Here is a 16,962-nt window from a genome sequence, read left to right as displayed (position 1 = left end):
GACCTGGCATGTCTGGCTTGTGGTCAGATGATGGGGTGTAGGGTCCAGCTAGAATGCTGGAATCTTGGGGCATTGTCTGCCTGATAGAGCACACATCTCCTGCAGGGGCAATTGTGAGGGGTTGTGACTGAAACAGGAACCAAAGACTCAAGAGTTAGGGCCAAGCTCCTTCTGCCCCCTGCAAGCAGAAATTGCCCACAGGGGTCCAGAGCTCAAAGCCAAATACTCCGACTGAGCTTAAGTTACCAGAGCAGACCACTGCCCCACACTGCTCCACACTATTTTGCTGTTCAGTATTCACAGCTCTTTCCCTCCATGTTAACCATTGAGACTTCAGACTGGCCTCCAGTACAGCTGTCATCAATCCCTTCCAGTCTTTGAGAATAATTCTATTTTTAATAACCCAGTTGTTCAGAATTTGTTTTATATAAGGGAAGTGCATCCCATTTGAAATCACAGCCTCTTTAAAATGCCTTAGATTTACCATTTCTATAGGACACCATCCTATTTTGTCATAACCTTGCTCCTCCCCATTAGTAGGCATATGATGTATGACTACTGGGGAAGCTGATGATTTCACAACCGGGGGCCAGGTTTAAGATGAACCCTTTCCTTTACAATGGACTGTTTCATCAGACTGTCCTCTTGCCCTGTCAGCTTTTCTCTGACCTAACCCCCTTCTGGTAGTTTCTTTCCCTCTTTCCTTCTCTAGAAACTCCCAGTCCCTTGTTCAGTCTCTGGGACTGGGCCTTTTTGCTCTCCCTTTTCCGGTGCTCCTTGTCTTTCTAGCACTTCCACTTCCACCCATATTTTTTTTTCCAGTTACACAGCCACCTCTGCAACCCTTTCAGAAAAGACAGCAGAGTGAACTCTTTTGTTTTTCCATGTCAGCCATTTATTGTTTTCCAGGTTTCTCCATTTCCAGCTGCAGTTTTCCCAACCATTCTCCCAAGCTTTTTTGAAACAGAATATAGGATGAAGAAAAAGAAAAACCAGAAAATCATCTCTGGGAGCAGAGCAAGAGATATCCCAGTGGAAGCAGCTGCAATACATTTTGTGCTAGTGCTTTAAAAAAACAAAATGAAACAAAACGAAAAACAAACAAAAAGCAATGGAGATTCCTTTGTCCCTGCTGTTTTCTCTATGGCATTTGAAATCAAATTTCCCATTCTGCTAGCCCCACATCTGGGCACCACTTATAGCTGGCTTATGCTAGTTTGTGAGATCTTCTTTCTTCCACCTTTCTCCACTCCTTTTCTTCAACCCTTTCAACTCCCTAACACTAGATAGGAGAGAAAAAAAGGATAGGGGAGAAAGGGGGCGATGTCATTGTTAGACCATTCCTGCTTATTAGGGGTGTCGAGTTAATGGGGACAAGTTTGATCTTTGCTGTCAGGATCTCTACTTGTTTCTGGTTTCTTTGCACAAGAGTACTTAACAAATAGTGATCAAGAACAATCAGCAACCAACCAGCTACCCACCACAAACAGCCCGCCTCTTGGGGCCCCAGCATTCATATACCCTCTCAAAAGTCCCCAGAATTCCAAATGTCACACAATCACAGAAACTACCTGCAGCTGGCAAAACCATACCCCTGCTAGAACACGAGGCAAATCATAATTAGCTGCTGTGAAGCAGCCCCATACTCCATACCTGGGAGAAAAATGAAAGCATATTCTTAAAATATTTCCGTGCTTTTTTTTTTTAAAGAAAACTCCAAAATTTTCACTACATATGAGTCTTCACATTGTTTATATTCACAGGATTCCCTTCTAACACAGCAATTTTTAATGTTTTAGGAAACATGGTTCTACTTAATTGATGAATTCTTCCATATATTTGATGGCGATGGTTACTTCAGAAGGCTATCCCTTCTCATACTCATATTGTTACATATGAATTTTTCTCTGCAGTTCAGAACTGTAAAAATAATTTATCACATTATTCCTATCTACTCCCCCAAATGAAATTTAGCTCTCCTAAAAGAACTGTGATATGGTAAAGCTTTAATGACATTGTTTACATACAAAGGGTTCTTTCACAAATGTGAGTTCTTTCATGCCTCTGAAGAAAAGAAGGATAAATGAAGATCTTACCACATTGTTTACATTCATTGAGTTTTTCTATAGCATGGATTTGTTTATGGTTTTGAAATGAACTGTAACGTCTGAAGATTTTACCACACTGTTGACATTGATAAGATTTCTCCTCCATGTGGTTTCTTTCATGTTCTCGGAGGGAACTACGAGATTTAAAGGCCTTACCACATTGCTTACAAGCATAGGGTTTTTCACTACTATGAGTTCTTTCATGCATTCGAAGTAAGGATGGATAAATGAAGCACTTACCACATTGTTTACATTCATAGGGCTTTTCCCCACTGTGAAGTTTTTTATGGACCCGAAAGGAACTGTGACCTCTAAAGGCTTTCCCACACTGTTTACACTCATAGGGTTTGACACCACTGTGAATTCTTTCATGTGTCTGGAGTAAGCAGGGATAAATGAAGGACCTGCCACATTGCTGACATTCATAGGGCTTTTCCCCAGTATGGTTTCTTTCATGGACCCGAAGGGAACTGTGAGATTTAAAGGCTTTCCCACACTGGTTACAGTTATAGGGCTTTTCTGCGCTGTGAGTTCTTTCATGTATTCGAAGTAAAGAAGGATAAATATAGGACTTCCCACACTGTGTACATTCATAGGGTTTTCCCCCAGAGTGAGTTCTATCATGGATTTGGAGTAAATATGGATAAATGAAGGACCTATCACACTGTTTACATTCATAGAGATTTTTCCCAGTATGAATTATTTTATGTCTTTGAAGGGAATTGTGATATCTGAAGGAATGACCGCACTGTTCACATTTATATGGTTTTTCTCCAGTATGAGTTCTATTATGTAACTGAAGGGATCGCTGGCATATGAAGGTTTTGCTACAATGTTTACATTCGTAAATCTTTATGTCAGTATGAATTCTTTTATGTCTCTGAAGGGAATTGTAACTTTTGAAGGCTTCACCACACTGTTTACAAGCATAGGGCTTTTCCCCAGTGTGAGTTCTTTCATGCATTTTAAGTAAGGAAGGAAAAATGAAGGCTTTATCACACTGTCTACATGGATAGGGCTTTTCCCCAGTGTGAGATCTCTCATGCAGTTTAAGTAAGGAGGGATAAATGAAGGCTTTACTGCACATCTTACATTTATAGGGTTTCTCACCAGTGTGAGACTTTTGATGCATTTTAAGTAAATACCGATTAATAAAAGATTTGGTGCACTGTTTACATTCATAAGGTTTTTCTCCAGTATGAGTTCTTTCATGTACTCGAAGGTCACTCAGGCGTCTGAATGCTTTCCCACACTGTTTACATCCATAGGGTTTGACACCACTGTGAGTTCTTTCATGTATCTGGAGTAAGCAGGGATAAATGAAGGACCTGCCACATTGTTGACATTCATAGGGCTTTTTCCCAGTATGGTTTCTTTCATGGACCCGAAGGGAGCTGTGAGATTTAAAGGCTTTCCCACACTGTTTACAGTTATAGGGCTTTTCTGCACTGTGAGTTCTTTCATGTGTTTGAAGTAGAGAAGGATAAATAAAGGACTTACCACATTGTTTACATTCATAGGGCTTTTCCCCAGTATGAACTTTTTTATGGCGCCAAAAGGAACTGTTAACTCTGAAGGCTTTACCACACTGTTTACATTCATAAGGCTTTTCCCCAGTATGAACTCTTATATGTGACTGAAGTGATCCCTGACAGATGAACACTTTATTACAATAATGACATTTATAAGGCTTTTCCTCAGTATGAGCTATTTTATGTTTTTGAAGAGAACTGAGATTTCTGAAAGCTTTACCACATTGTAGGCATCCATAGGGTTTTTCACTGGAATGAGTTATTTCATGTTTTTGAAGTAAAGAAGGATACATGAAAGATTTACTACACAGTTTACATTCATAGGACCTTTTTCTTGTATTAATTCTTCTATGACTTTCATAGGAACCAAAAGAACTCTGAGCTCTACCAAATGGTTTGTGTTCATTACCGATTTCTGCATTGTCATTTCTTTCCTGGATGTAAAATGACTCAGCAGAAGGACAGTCTTTTACCTTCTGTTCACAGTGCTTTTCTCCAACAAGAGTTTCTTGATGTCTTCCAAATGAGCTGGGAGAACCAAAGGATGTGCCATAAACGTTATAAGACCTACTCATACTGAGGCTTTGAGTATAGGTTTGAATACTTGTAACAGAATTCAACGTTTTCCAGGTCTGTTCACACTTATACTGCATCCTGCCACTCTCATCAAGCTCAACTTTTGGACCAGGGAGGATGTTTGTCAGATTTGGTGTCTTGGTGAAGATTTCTCCAGATTGACCACCTTCGGTACTCTCAGACAGTTTTTCAAACATATCCATTCTGTTAGAATAATGAAACACACATTAGCAATAGTGCCGTTACTCACTTTTTGACTATTAGTTAGTCTTGGATATGGACCACTCCAAAATAAAAAAACAAAAACTTAACTTAAACATTCTGGTATAGGTGAATGGTTTGAAATCAAGTGGACTTGTGATTTTCTGATATGGCTCTCACAGAATTGTCTTAAAATACATTTCTTAGAATTGCTTCCAAATGAAGTAAAGATGACTAAGTTTAAATCTCTGTGAATTTCATTTTCTTTAAATTTCACAATATATTAAGGTTAATTCATGGAATCTCTGCCTCTGTATGGACCTTACCTTTGACTTCTCCTAGGATTTGTGTGCTCATCTTCCATGCTTTGGTCTTCCCATTTGTTTCCTAAAAAGGAAGATCAGGTAAATCATGAAAAAGTATTACTATTGCATATAAACTATCACTTTACAATTTCAATGTACATTGTAACTATGATTTATTCACCAAACTCTATCCTTTCCACAGCCACAACACAGTAGAACATTGATAACCCAAATACTTGTTCTCTATTGAGTAAGTGAAGGAATGATGATAATCTTACCAACACAAGCAAGGTTATTGTAGATTTCCAGCATTACATCTCTGTATAGATGTTTCTGAGAAGAATCCAGCAAAGCCCACTCTTCCTCGGTGAAGTTCACAGCCACATCCTCAAAGACAACTAAATCCTAAAGCACTCCACAAATATGTGAAAGAGAAATGGTGAGATATAAGGCACTATACATCTAAATTCAACTGACAAGAAATTGATAGATTCTGTAGTTTCCAAACATTTTATCTAGTGTACAGATAGGCCTCAGATAGTGTTGAGACTCCTCTTATACATGGGCACAGGGAGTAGGATAGACTGTTGGGCTACCCCAATTTGTCTTTTGTTTATTTGTTTGTTTGGTTGGTTTTTGAGACAGGGTTTCTCTGTGTAGCCCTGGCTGTCCTGGAACTCACTCTGTAGACCAGGCTGGCCTTGAACTCAGAAATCTGCTTGCCTTTGCCTCCCAAGCGCTGGGATTAAAGGTGTGTACCACCACCACTTGTCCAATTTGTCTTTTTAAGATGGATCTCTAGTCCCTTCCATTTAAAAAAAAAAAATCTACCATTCTATCATCTGTAGAGCATTGTTGCTGGCATTTAGAAATTCCTAACAAATAAGCTTAAGCTTTAAAGTCATAAAGGAATGATAAGTTCTAACACAGATTCCATGCACACAAACTAGAAGATTAACTCACTCACTCAGCCTAAATAATTTATGCAAGTATTGTGGCATTTTCTGAGTTCCTGTGATCCTACTCAGTCTAATACAAACTATAGTACTAAGAAGGTCTGCCTCCTTGTGGTTCCATGTTCTGCTTCCTCCCTTAGGGTGTCCAGGTGCCACTGTACACTGGGCTAGAAGGTTCAGATCAGGAGGAGCTGAGAATGGGTGGGGTCTGCAGAATCCTAGTCCTCCTCTGAGGATTTTAATGTTACAGCTCTCTTATCATCTTATCATTTCTCAAATGATATTCAATGTAATGGCTTGTGTGTATACCCTTTATTCAGGGTGAATCAAGGGCTAGATATAATCCTTGGAGACTTAGAAGAGGTTCTTCTTAAGATGAAGTTTTATTGTGACTTAAGGTTCTGGTAACACCTCATTTGCAGGGAGAGGCATTCCATAAATCCCAGGTGCTTTAAAACCAGATACACTGAATCTAATAAAAGAGAAAATGGGGAAAAGCCTCAAACACATGGGCACAGGGGAAATTTCCAGTATAAAACACCAATGGCTTATGCTCTAAGATCAAGAGTCAACAAATGGGACCTCATAACATTGCAAAGCTTCTGTAAGGCAAAGAACACTGTCAATAGGACAAAATGGCAACCAACAGGTTGGGAAAAGATCTTTACCAATCTTACATCAGATCTAGGGCTGATATCCAATATATACAAAGAACTCAAGAAGTTAGACTCCAGGGAACCAAATAACCCTATTAAAAAATGGCAAACAGAGCTAAACAGACAATTCTCAACTGAGGAAACTCGAATGGCAGAGAAGCACCTACAGAAATGTTCAACATCCTTAGTCATCAGAGAAATGCAAATCAAAACAACCCTGAGATTCCACCTCACACCAGTCAGAATGGCTAAGACCAAAAGCTCAGGTGACAGCAGATGTTGGCAAGGATGTGGAGAAAGAGAACATTCCTCAATTGCTGGTGGGATTACAAGCTGGTACAACCACTCTGAAAATCAGTCTGGTTGTTCCTCAGAAAATTGGACATAGTACTACCTGAGGACCCATCTATACCACTCCTGGGTATATACCCAGAAGAAGCTCCAACATATAGCAAGGATACATGCTCCACTATGTTCATAGCAGCCTTATTTATAACAGCCAGAAGCTTGAAACAACCCAGATGTCCCTCGACAGAGGAATGGATACAGAAAATGAGGTCCATTTACACAATGAAATACTATTCAGCTATTAAAAACAATGACTTCATGAAATTCGCAGGCAAATGGATGGAACTTGAAATTATCATCCTGAGTAAGATAACTCAGTCACAAAAGAATACACATGGTATGCCCTCACTAATAAGTGGATATCAGTCATCCCATACACAGTCACCAAACCCAGACACTATTGTGGATGCCAGGAAGTGCTTGCTGAAGGGAGCCTGATAAGGCTGTCTCCTGAGAGGCTCTGCCAGAGCCTGACAGATACAGAGGCGAATGCTTGCCTCTGTAAAGCATTGGACTGAGTGCAGGGTCTCTGATGGAGATGGAGAAGGGACTGACACTCCCCGCCCCTCAGTGCTCTAGGGACTGGACCACCAACCAAAGAGTACACATGGAGGGACCCATGGCTCCAGCCTCATATATGGCAGAGGATGACCTAGTTGGACATCAGTGGGAGGAGAGGCCCTTGGGCCTGAGGGTGTTCAATGCCCCAGTGTAGGGGAAAGCCAGGGCAGGAAGACAAGAGTGGGTGAGTAGGTGGGGGAGCTCCCTTATAGAGGAAGCGGGAGGGATGGTGGGACATCCGAAGGGGAAACCTGGTAAGGGGAAAACATTTGAAATGTAAATAAATATCCAATTTTAACATATAATATATATATGTATATATATATAAAAATCCTAGGTACTTGCTATGCTGATTTGAATATGGAGGGAGAAAGCTGAATCTGTAATTTTGCCAAGGACTATGTGACATTTCTCAGGTTGGCTGCTGAGGCAGGGAAGAGGAAGTCTAAGTTGCCTCCCTCATAGAAACTTTCACATGTCACATCTTCTTAAATGGAATTTGAATACACCTTATGCGACCATACCCAGAAAAAAAAATTTAGAAACCTCAAAACAGTTTATTTCAGGTCCAATCATAATGGTATGACTTTTGAATTTCGATTGAGAAATGTCAAATCTGAATAAAATAACTAAAAAGATGCCACGTATTTTTAGGAATTTGAGGCCAACCTACATAAGACAGGTGGCTCCAAGGTAAAATGGGGTTTCACTTTTTCTGAGCTAGAAATTCACTCTTCTTTGTCAAGTAACCCAGCCTAAGCAGTCTGTATTCCCGTAGGGCTAAGCAGGAGGACTGCCCTAATCTAGGACTGCCATTTGGAGTTACAGGGAACTCTTAGGATCCAGGATGGGTCTTATGCCATCCGTGCCTTCTCACTCACCCTATGACACCATCATAGCAACGGGGCCTAAACTTGATACCAACACTCTAAAAGAAAGAACATAGTTCTACTGTGTGCATGCCTGAAGCATGAAAGCTGCTCCCTCCATGCCACATTAAACACCATCCTGAAAGTAGATCTCCTTTGTTGGTCTAGAGTCCTAGTTTCCTTCCATCTAGGCTTTCATGGACCTGTAGTTTCAGGAGAAATAGTTTGTTTTCCTAATAAAGCCTCTTAACTAGCCCGTCTTCCCTAAATCCGGCCCTAAATGATGCTCTTGGCAATCCTTCTTTTGGACATATTCAAGCACAAACTCAAGCTTCCTTAACCGTTGAGTCTCCCTTCCACCTAACAACTCTGCTACCCCCTCCCCTTTCACTCATCTCCCTCTGTCCCTCCCTTTTCCATGTCAAACTGTTTCCAATCTCTTCCCTACCTACCTGGATACATTCCTCCTACCACACTCACTCAGGAACTTCCCAGAGGTTACAGAGAGAACTACTCTTTCCCTTTACGTCGTGACTATCGTGTACTCATCCCCATGGTAGACGGGAGTAAGTGCATTCTGCAAGTTGTCCTATGACCTCCACATGGACTTCGTAACATGCACATACCTACCAAACCACACATAATTTAAAATTTTAAAAAATTGAATCAATTTTTTTTTTTTTTTTGAGACAGGATTTCTCTGTGTAGCCCTGGCTATCCTGGAACTCACTCTGTAGACCAGGCTGCCCTCGAACTCAGAAATCGGCCTGCCTCTGCCTCCCAAGTGCTGGGATCAAAGGCGTGCGCCACCACCGCCCGGCCAAATATTCTTACAGAATAAAAAGACACATTAATTTTATACTTACATGCTTAGCAATAGTAAGAAACTAAAGGTCCTTGTTTTCCAGAATTAAAGCATTCTGCTCTAAGAGCAGAATACTGAATGAGTAATAAAAACACCATTGTTCATAGCATAGCATGCAATAACCTCAGTCCTGAGTGGAGGTGTTTCAGGCAAAATTACTATTTTGTAGTAAGATGGTACATATAATATAAACAGCGCACTGCTCATCACCAAGGTTGCTCAGAAATAGCTTAGATTTACCACATTTGATTCTGAATTTATGGTGACTGCATATTCAAGAAACTGTTTACGGTTGCCCAATTTGACACTACCTCCAGTCAGACTGTTTATGTGACTGCATATGGAGTTATATCCCAATTTAAGATATTGACTAGGATATTCCAACTATGAGCTCTACAATTACATTTCTATATAAGCCTAAAGGTTGGGATTCCTTAGCTCTTAGTAATAGCTGGCATTACAGGTTTCTGGTGGGTCAAAATATCAAGTCTCTTCATACCTCGACAGCAACCAATGTTATACCACCTAGGCCAGGTATGTCTTGAGACCCTTCGCTTGACATGTGTGCCATCTTCGTCAACTTAATACAGGACAGTCATCTAAGAAGAGAAAAATCAAAGGAGAAAATGTCACCATCAGACTGGTCTGTAGACAACCCTGTGGGGGCATTTTACTGATTAATGATTGGCATTTGAGGGTTCAGTTCATTTGTGAACAGTGCCAATCCTGGGCAGATAGGTCTGTGTTGTATAAGAAAACAGACTGAGTAAGGATGGGAAGCAAGCTAATAAGCAGTATTCCTCTATAGTCTCTGCTTCAGATCCTGCTTCTAGATCCCTGCCTTGTATCCTTGTCCTGACTTCAAGACGGACTGTATAAGCTATACGATGAAATAAACCCTTTCCTCCTCCACTTGCTGTGTCCTAGTCTTTATCATGGCAATGGCAAGCAAACTAAGACAACCTCCCTTTTAAACTTGGACAGGGGCCAGGGTCTATAATTCTCTTGTCTGGCTCTATACAAACTTGGATCCTTTTTAGCCTCAGTTCTCAGTCCTCTCTACTTTCCTCATCACTTTTGTGGGACAAGGTGTGGGACACCTTGCCACTTTTTACAGCACAGTCTACCTATGCACAGTTATCAATATCTGCTAGCTTTTTCTTCTGCAGTTTTTTCTTCTGTTACCAATTCAGTTCACACTACTAAATTGGAAAGGACCATTCAAACTCAAGAGAAGCCTTTTATTAAAAAAACAAAAACAAAAACAAAAACAAAAATTAAATGTATGAGTATTTTGGTATATGTATGTATCTGTGCACCACATGTCCGATCCCAAGGAGGCCAAAGAGGGTATCAAATCACCTGGAATTGGGGTTACAGACAATTTTGAGTCATCACATGAGTGCTGGGAATTGAACCTAGGCCCTCTGGAAGAGCAGTTGATACTCTTAACCACTGAGCCCTATATCTAGCCTTCATCAAGAGAAGCCTTTTACTGAGCTGAGTGTCTCTAGCCTGCACACGTGAACTGACCTACTCACTCAGAGTCCACTTAGCGAAGGAGCAGTGTTTGCAGCAATCACAACAAACCTTTCATGCAAATAAAGGACATGGTTAAAACAATCACAGCATTGTCTGTCAGAAACCATAATGGAGCAAGCTGATAACTAGCAGGCGATTGTCCTGAGATGGCCTACTTCAGCTTATTATATAATCTACGACAGGTTCGCCCTTATTAAGCAAGGCTGTAAGGGATTCATTTTAGGAAAGATTCCTGCTATTAATATGCTGTTCCTGCTATTATTAAACATATATAACAATAACTAAGTAATAGCACACCCCTCTGGAGCAGATCTCTGCAGATCTACAAAAATGTAATGTCTTGTGGTGATGCTATATAGACAAATAGGTGACTTCTTAAGTCTTAATGATGATCCTATAAGAATTCCTAAAATTATATCTGTGATTATTAAACTCTTTTATGGTGGGACTGCTATTAGGTCCTTTTCTGATAGTCAAAACTGCAATGAGAACTCTGCCAGTCTCCCAAATGTCACCAGTTAATTGCTCTTAGATAGTAACCAGACTTTCTCCTATTCGGAGCACATTCCAAGAGGTTGTAAAACAATTAGCCAAAGGTCATAAAAAAGGGAGCTAACGATTTATTATAGGTGCTAGGACAGAAGATAAAATATTGATTGGGTTTATCTATACAAAACTTGATTAATAACTTAGTTATGGTTTTAAACCTTCAGTGAACCTGTAGAGCTAAGACCAGCGATGGATGTTTAGCCAGATAATTACTCCTAATGAATATGCATGTAAAAATTCTCTGTTGTAAACTTCTAATTCAATTTATGATTTGATTTTTTTGTGTGACCTTGTGATGAACTTTGTAACATGTAATCATGTATTCTGAAAGATGTCTAAGTACTGAGGACAAAGCGATGAGAGGCAGATAGAGTAGAATTTTTTTCCCTTTCCCCACTTAGGATCTTTCCGCTTTTCTCCTTAGATAGCTTTCATAGGAAACTTTTTACAGCTTAGTAATAAACTCTATAATCATTTTTCTAAGTGTCCCTTTTTCTTCCTCTGACTTCCGACTAGCAGGCTGAAAGTTAGAGCTGGGTAGTGCCTGCTGAGATAGAACAAAGGCTATTTACTTAATCCTTTGCTGTTTGAGGAAGAGGTGCTAAGTGCCAGAAACTGCAGTTTCTGGCCTCAGAGGATCACCGAAGGCAGGTCAGCTACAGTAGCAAGGTAACAGACTTAGAGAAGTAAGCTTTTTATTGTACAGCAATCCTAAATATCTCATAAGACAATGTCTTTCCCTCCACCAACACTCTTCCCCCTCCACTGCCTCAAGAAGAAACAACAAGAAAGAAGAAACTGCTCCCCCACCCCACCCCTAGCAACTGTCTCTTTAGCAGCATCAGCTGTACCAGTTCCTCTGATAGCCCACAGGAGGAAGTTTGTCCAGTAAGCCTTAAAAGGAAATGGTTGCAAGATCAACCAGATACAGATTCTAGAGTTTACTGAAGGTTGTGAGAGGAAAAGTCTACCAAAAAAGGCTGGGAAATAACACAGTTGGTAGAGGCTTGCCTGACATAAAAGAGGCCCTCAATACCCAGCACCATATAAATTAGGTATGGTGGCACACAGCTGTAATTCCGGCACTGGAAAGGTAGAGGCAGGAGGATGAGAAGTTCAAAGATATTGGCTACAAAGGGAGTTTGAGGTAAGACTGAGCTAGAGACCCTGTTTTAAAAGCAAAGCAAAACAAAAACGACAAAAAAAGCAGTTTAAAACATTCTCATTATTGTATGAGCCTGCCTTGTCTAGGTTTCTCAAAGCATCTATCATGTTTTAAAGGCACTAATTTTACCATAAGTGTAGTCCAGCAGGTTTGACAGTCCTTTTGCTCAAGACAGTCTGCACAGCTAGGAACAGATACCCCAAAACCTTTTTTTCTTTTCAGAAAAACAAACATCAAAATTGTTCACAATATAAACTCAAAAGAATTTAATTACACGACTGGTGATTTATTTATTTATTTTATTTTTTTGGTTTTTCGAGACAGGGTTTCTCTGTGTATCCCTGGCTGTCCTGGACCTCGCTCTGTAGACCAGGATGGCCTCGAACTCAGAAATCCGCCTGCCTCTGCCTCCCAAGTGCTGGGATTAAAGGAGTGAGCCACCCCTGCCTGGCATGACTGGTGATCTTAACAGGGCTTTAACAATGCTCAATACATGTCCAACATCCCAGAAAGAGATAAGCCCCTGTCACCTATCTGACTTATTCTGTGTCAATAACATGTTCGAGAGTTATAGTCAAAAGGCATGGAGTCCAATAGTGGAGATCAAGAGGAAGGGGTTTCAAATACTGCTTTAAATTAAAAAAAAAATTGTCAGGGTCTTACTATGTACGCCTGAGTGTCTTGGAGCTCACTATGAGCCAGGCTGGCCTCAAACTCACAGCGGTCTACCTACTTTTACCTCCTGAGTGCTGCAACTAAAGATGTGAGCCACCACATCCATCAAGTTGTGCATTCTTAAAGTTTTTTATTTTGGGGGGAGGGGGAAAGGTCTTACATCAGATAGTAGCAGGTTTACACAGTACATAACTTATGCTCTGTGATAAGTGGAGGAACAGGATTTTAGGCTACATGACCAAGGTCACAGAAAGGCTTTAAGTAGGGGAGGCAGTGCTTAGCAAATGTGTGAGTAGAGTAAAACTGCCTTGATATCCAGGCATCAGTGGACTGGGCATTGCCCACCCTGGTCATAGCTCTATCTGTTAGGACCCAGTTACCTTAGATGGTATTTTCTTTCTTTCTTTCTTTCTTTCTTTCTTTCTTTCTTTCTTTCTTTCTTTCTTTCTTTCTTTCTTTCTTTTTTCCCCTCTCCCAAAACAGGATTACTCCATGTAACAGCCCTGGGTGTCTTGGAATTACTATGTAGAGCAGCTGACCTTGAACTCACAGAAATCTGTCTGCCTTTGTCTCTTGAGTCCTGGGAGTAAAGGTGTGCACCACCACATCTGGTGGTTGGGCTTACTAATATTTCCAGCCTTCTTAGTTATTTAAAAAAGAAAGAGAGAGAGAGGGAGAAAGAAAGGGAGAGAGAGGGAGAAAGAAAGGGAGAGAGGGAGAGAGAGGAGAGAGAGAGGGAGAAAGAGAGGGAGAAAGAAGGAGAGAGAGAGAGAGAGGGAAAGAGAGAGAGGGAGAGAGAAAGGACGGAAGAAAGAAATGGGGGAAGAGCTGTGGGATTAATGGGCAACGGAGTCAGTTTGGTTTCTACTGACCTGGGGCGGGGCTAGACTGGGGTGCTCCCTGTCCTATAATGGACAGTCAAGTTGGTGTCCCTGGGGCTAGAGGCATCTGTAATTATACTTCAGGAGGGTACTGTTTAGTTGTAAAACCACTTGCAGTTGGATTTGTTGAATTCTGTTTTGTTGGAGTGTTTTCTGAACAGAAATTTTACTTTCACTAATTCCTATAAGTTGTCTAAGACAAACTGATGAATTCTCTTGATTCAGAATTCCATTCTGGAGAATCTGAAGGATTACTAATTACTCAGATGTGGATGTGTGGCTGGGAAGAATGCTGCAGATAAATAGTGTCAGCCACTCTTCATTCCTGATACTGACAAAATTTGGACAGGTTGAGGATGCGTCTCAGCATCAGTCTTGCAGGCAAAAAAATGGAGAGGAGGGAGGAAAACTAGAACTCTTACAGAGTAAAGGAAGACCACAGAAAGAAGAAAAGTAGTTCTTTGCCCTTACACAGGGACCCAAAGAATCTCCCTAGCTTGTAGGGCTACTCAGTTAATTACCACAAGCACAAGAGGATCAGAGGGTTAGAAGGAGAGTAGGCAGCAAAGGACGAAGGCCTGGAGAAAGTGACCTCAGAGCTCTTGCAACTGTGATAAGGAAATCAAGAAAAACAGATAGATAGATAGGTGAAACTGGAACCTATTAGGGAGTCTTGGGACATCAAATACACCTGGGAAAGAGAGAAAAGGTCACAGGTCTCTTTGTGACTTAAATTCCTTTTGAGAAGTTGGTCAAAGCCACAATAGAAACTGAAGCTGACTGCAGCACGAGGAACATACAAGATAGATCCCTCCCTCCCTCACTGCCCCCACCCCCAGCCCCAGCATGCTGAGCTGCTCTGAGAAGTTCACTGTCCCCTGAGTTCCATTGTCCTACCCAAGGCTGCCCATCTGAGGCCAGCTACACCAAGAACATCTGGGTCCCCTAACAATTGCAGCAGGGCTACTCTGTTGTCTGCCATTGGATCCCTTCCCCCTTTCTGGACTGCCTAGTTGAGCCTCAGTGGGAGAGGATGTCCTAGCGCTGGGACTACATGTCCCAGGGTGCTGTAGTATCCAAGAAGGGGTTCTCATTCTCTGAAGGAAAGGGGATGGGGTAACCATGGGGGGGAGATCAAAATATAAAGAGAATTTAAAAATTTTTAAATATATATATATATATATATATATATATACATACATATGCATATATATATATATGGAATTGGAAAGGTCTCATAGTAGCAATTTAAAAAGTACACCTTGACAAAATGGCTGCCCGAGGGAAGAGGGGGGCGAGAGGGGGGATGGGGGGGAGGCCAGGGAAAGCCTCCAGGTCGGGAGGCACCCGGCCCAGCGGGCAGCGGCAGGAGCTGATGGGCTGAGTCACCCGAGAGTGGGGACAACGAGGTGTCAGGCTCAAGTCCGGTGTCCAGCAGTGTGAACTTGTTTGCCACAATGACAGCTTCCTGGAGCTGTTCGTGCGGAAGACGGAGGAGAAGCAAGATGGAGGAGAAGCAGCGGCAGCGGCAACCCGATCCATCAGCCTCCATCGGGGCGGGGCCCAGGGAATCCGAAGAGGAAGGGTGGGCCCAGGCCCCACGCTGGGCAAGCGCAGAGGCAGGAACGGTATTAACAAGTAAAGGTGACACATGGGCCAAGTACAGGCAGAAGTGAAAAAGTACAAAGCCCATCAGTGCAGGGATGATGATAAAACTCGGCCCCTGGTGAAATGACCCCCTCCGGGTGCTCACTACCTGGGACTCTCTGCGATGTACATAATATTTAATGCGGTGACGGCAGTGGCCTTCCTGGAGGACTAATACACAGAAAGAAACCATTCTCCAGGACTCTTTTTTTACCTTGAGCTCTTGCCTCCTGAGGCTTACTAGGACCAGTGGTTTACTACGCCCTTTCTTCCCATCACCTTGCTCTCTCTGGCTCTCTTCTTGCTGTCTCTCTCCTTTTAGCAGTCACTTCTGAGAAGTAAAGAACCTGAATTAGTACTGGAAAAAAAAAATACAACTCAAAGCCTTAGGAAAAAAGAAACAAACACACACAAGAGGAGTAGATAGAAGGAAATAATCAAACTCAGGGCTAAAATCAATGATTTAGAAACAAAAAGAACAATACAAAGAGTCAATGAAGCCTAGAGATGGTTCTTTGAGAAAATCAACAAGATAGACAAACCCTTAGCCAAACTAATTAAAAGGCAGACAGTCTCCAAATGAACAAAATCAGAATGAAAAGGGAGAGAAAACAACAGACACTGGGAAAGTCCAAAGAATCATTCAGTCTCACTTTGAAAACCTATACACCACAAAATTGTTAAATCTGAATGAAATGGCTGATTTTCTAGATAGATAGCATGAGAGGAGGACAGGTCTTTGGTCAGGAGCACACGAGTAGTTGCATTCCCCCTTTAGAACCACCAAACAAGTTCTCAAGGAAAATCTAAAAGAAATGGATGATTTTCTAGACAGATAACACCAATGTTAAATCAAGATCAGATAAGCAATCTAAATAGTCTTTTACCCCTAAGAAAATAGAAGTAGACATTAAAAGTCTCCCAATCAAAAAAGTCCAGGGCCAGATAGTTTTAGTGCAGAATTCTACAAGGCCTTCACTAGAGAGCTAATACCAATACCCTTCAAACTATTTCATAAAATAGAAAGTAAAGGAACATTGCAAAACTCATTCTGAGGCCACAGTCACCCTGATAAACCACATAAAAAGTCAACAAGTAAACATAATTTTAGATCAATTTCTACTGATGGAAATTACACTGATGGAAATGTACTCAATAATGGCAAACTGGGGCTGGAGAGATGGCTCAGCGGGTAAGAGCACTGACTGCTCTTCCGAATGTCCTGAGTTCAAATCCCAGCAACCACATGGTGGCTAACAACCACCCGTAATAAGATCTGACGCCCTCTTCTGGTGCGTCTGAAGACAGCTACAATGAATTACCCTGGAGCGAACATGGTCAGAGCTAGCCAGAGGTCCTGAGTTGAATTCCCAGCAGCCAGACACAATGGCTCCCGTTCATCTGTACAGCTACAGTGTACTCATACACATAAAATAAATAAAATAAATGTTAAAAAAAAAAATGGCTGGGCGGTGGTGGCGCACGCCTTTAGTCCCAGCACTTGGGAGGCAGAGGCAGGCGGATTT

The 16,962-nt window shown here is 41.5% G+C and overlaps 1 protein-coding gene and 1 pseudogene across 7 annotated transcripts in view; one reads left to right on the top strand and one right to left on the bottom strand.

Moving 5' to 3' along the window:
* Positions 1-1,989: 1,989 nt before the first annotated feature.
* LOC116102083 (zinc finger protein 14-like) overlaps positions 1,990-16,962 on the bottom strand; it is a 20,723-nt gene continuing 5,750 nt past the window's right edge. For 3 of the 7 annotated variants that reach the window (XM_031386280.1, XM_031386279.1, XM_031386277.1), the window contains 4 exons: positions 9,477-9,576; positions 5,001-5,127; positions 4,744-4,804; positions 1,990-4,420 (listed from right to left, as the gene is read on the bottom strand). In XM_031386280.1, the coding sequence (XP_031242140.1) occupies positions 2,020-4,420; positions 4,744-4,804; positions 5,001-5,127; positions 9,477-9,548 (2,661 nt within the window). In that variant the 5' untranslated portion in view covers positions 9,549-9,576 and the 3' untranslated portion in view covers positions 1,990-2,019. Of the gene's footprint in view, positions 4,421-4,743; positions 4,805-5,000; positions 5,136-9,476; positions 9,577-15,650; positions 15,768-16,962 lie in introns of all 7 variants that reach the window. The other 4 variants (XM_031386282.1, XM_031386281.1, XM_031386276.1 and 1 more) reach the window with 3 other exon arrangements.
* LOC116101205 lies at positions 13,819-15,627 on the top strand (annotated as a pseudogene).

Source organism: Mastomys coucha, unplaced genomic scaffold, assembly GCF_008632895.1.
Source record: "Mastomys coucha isolate ucsf_1 unplaced genomic scaffold, UCSF_Mcou_1 pScaffold21, whole genome shotgun sequence".
NCBI classification, from domain to species: Eukaryota; Metazoa; Chordata; class Mammalia; order Rodentia; family Muridae; genus Mastomys; species Mastomys coucha.
Note: the sequence above shows the minus strand (reverse complement) of the source record. Positions and strands in the feature narration are given on the sequence as shown.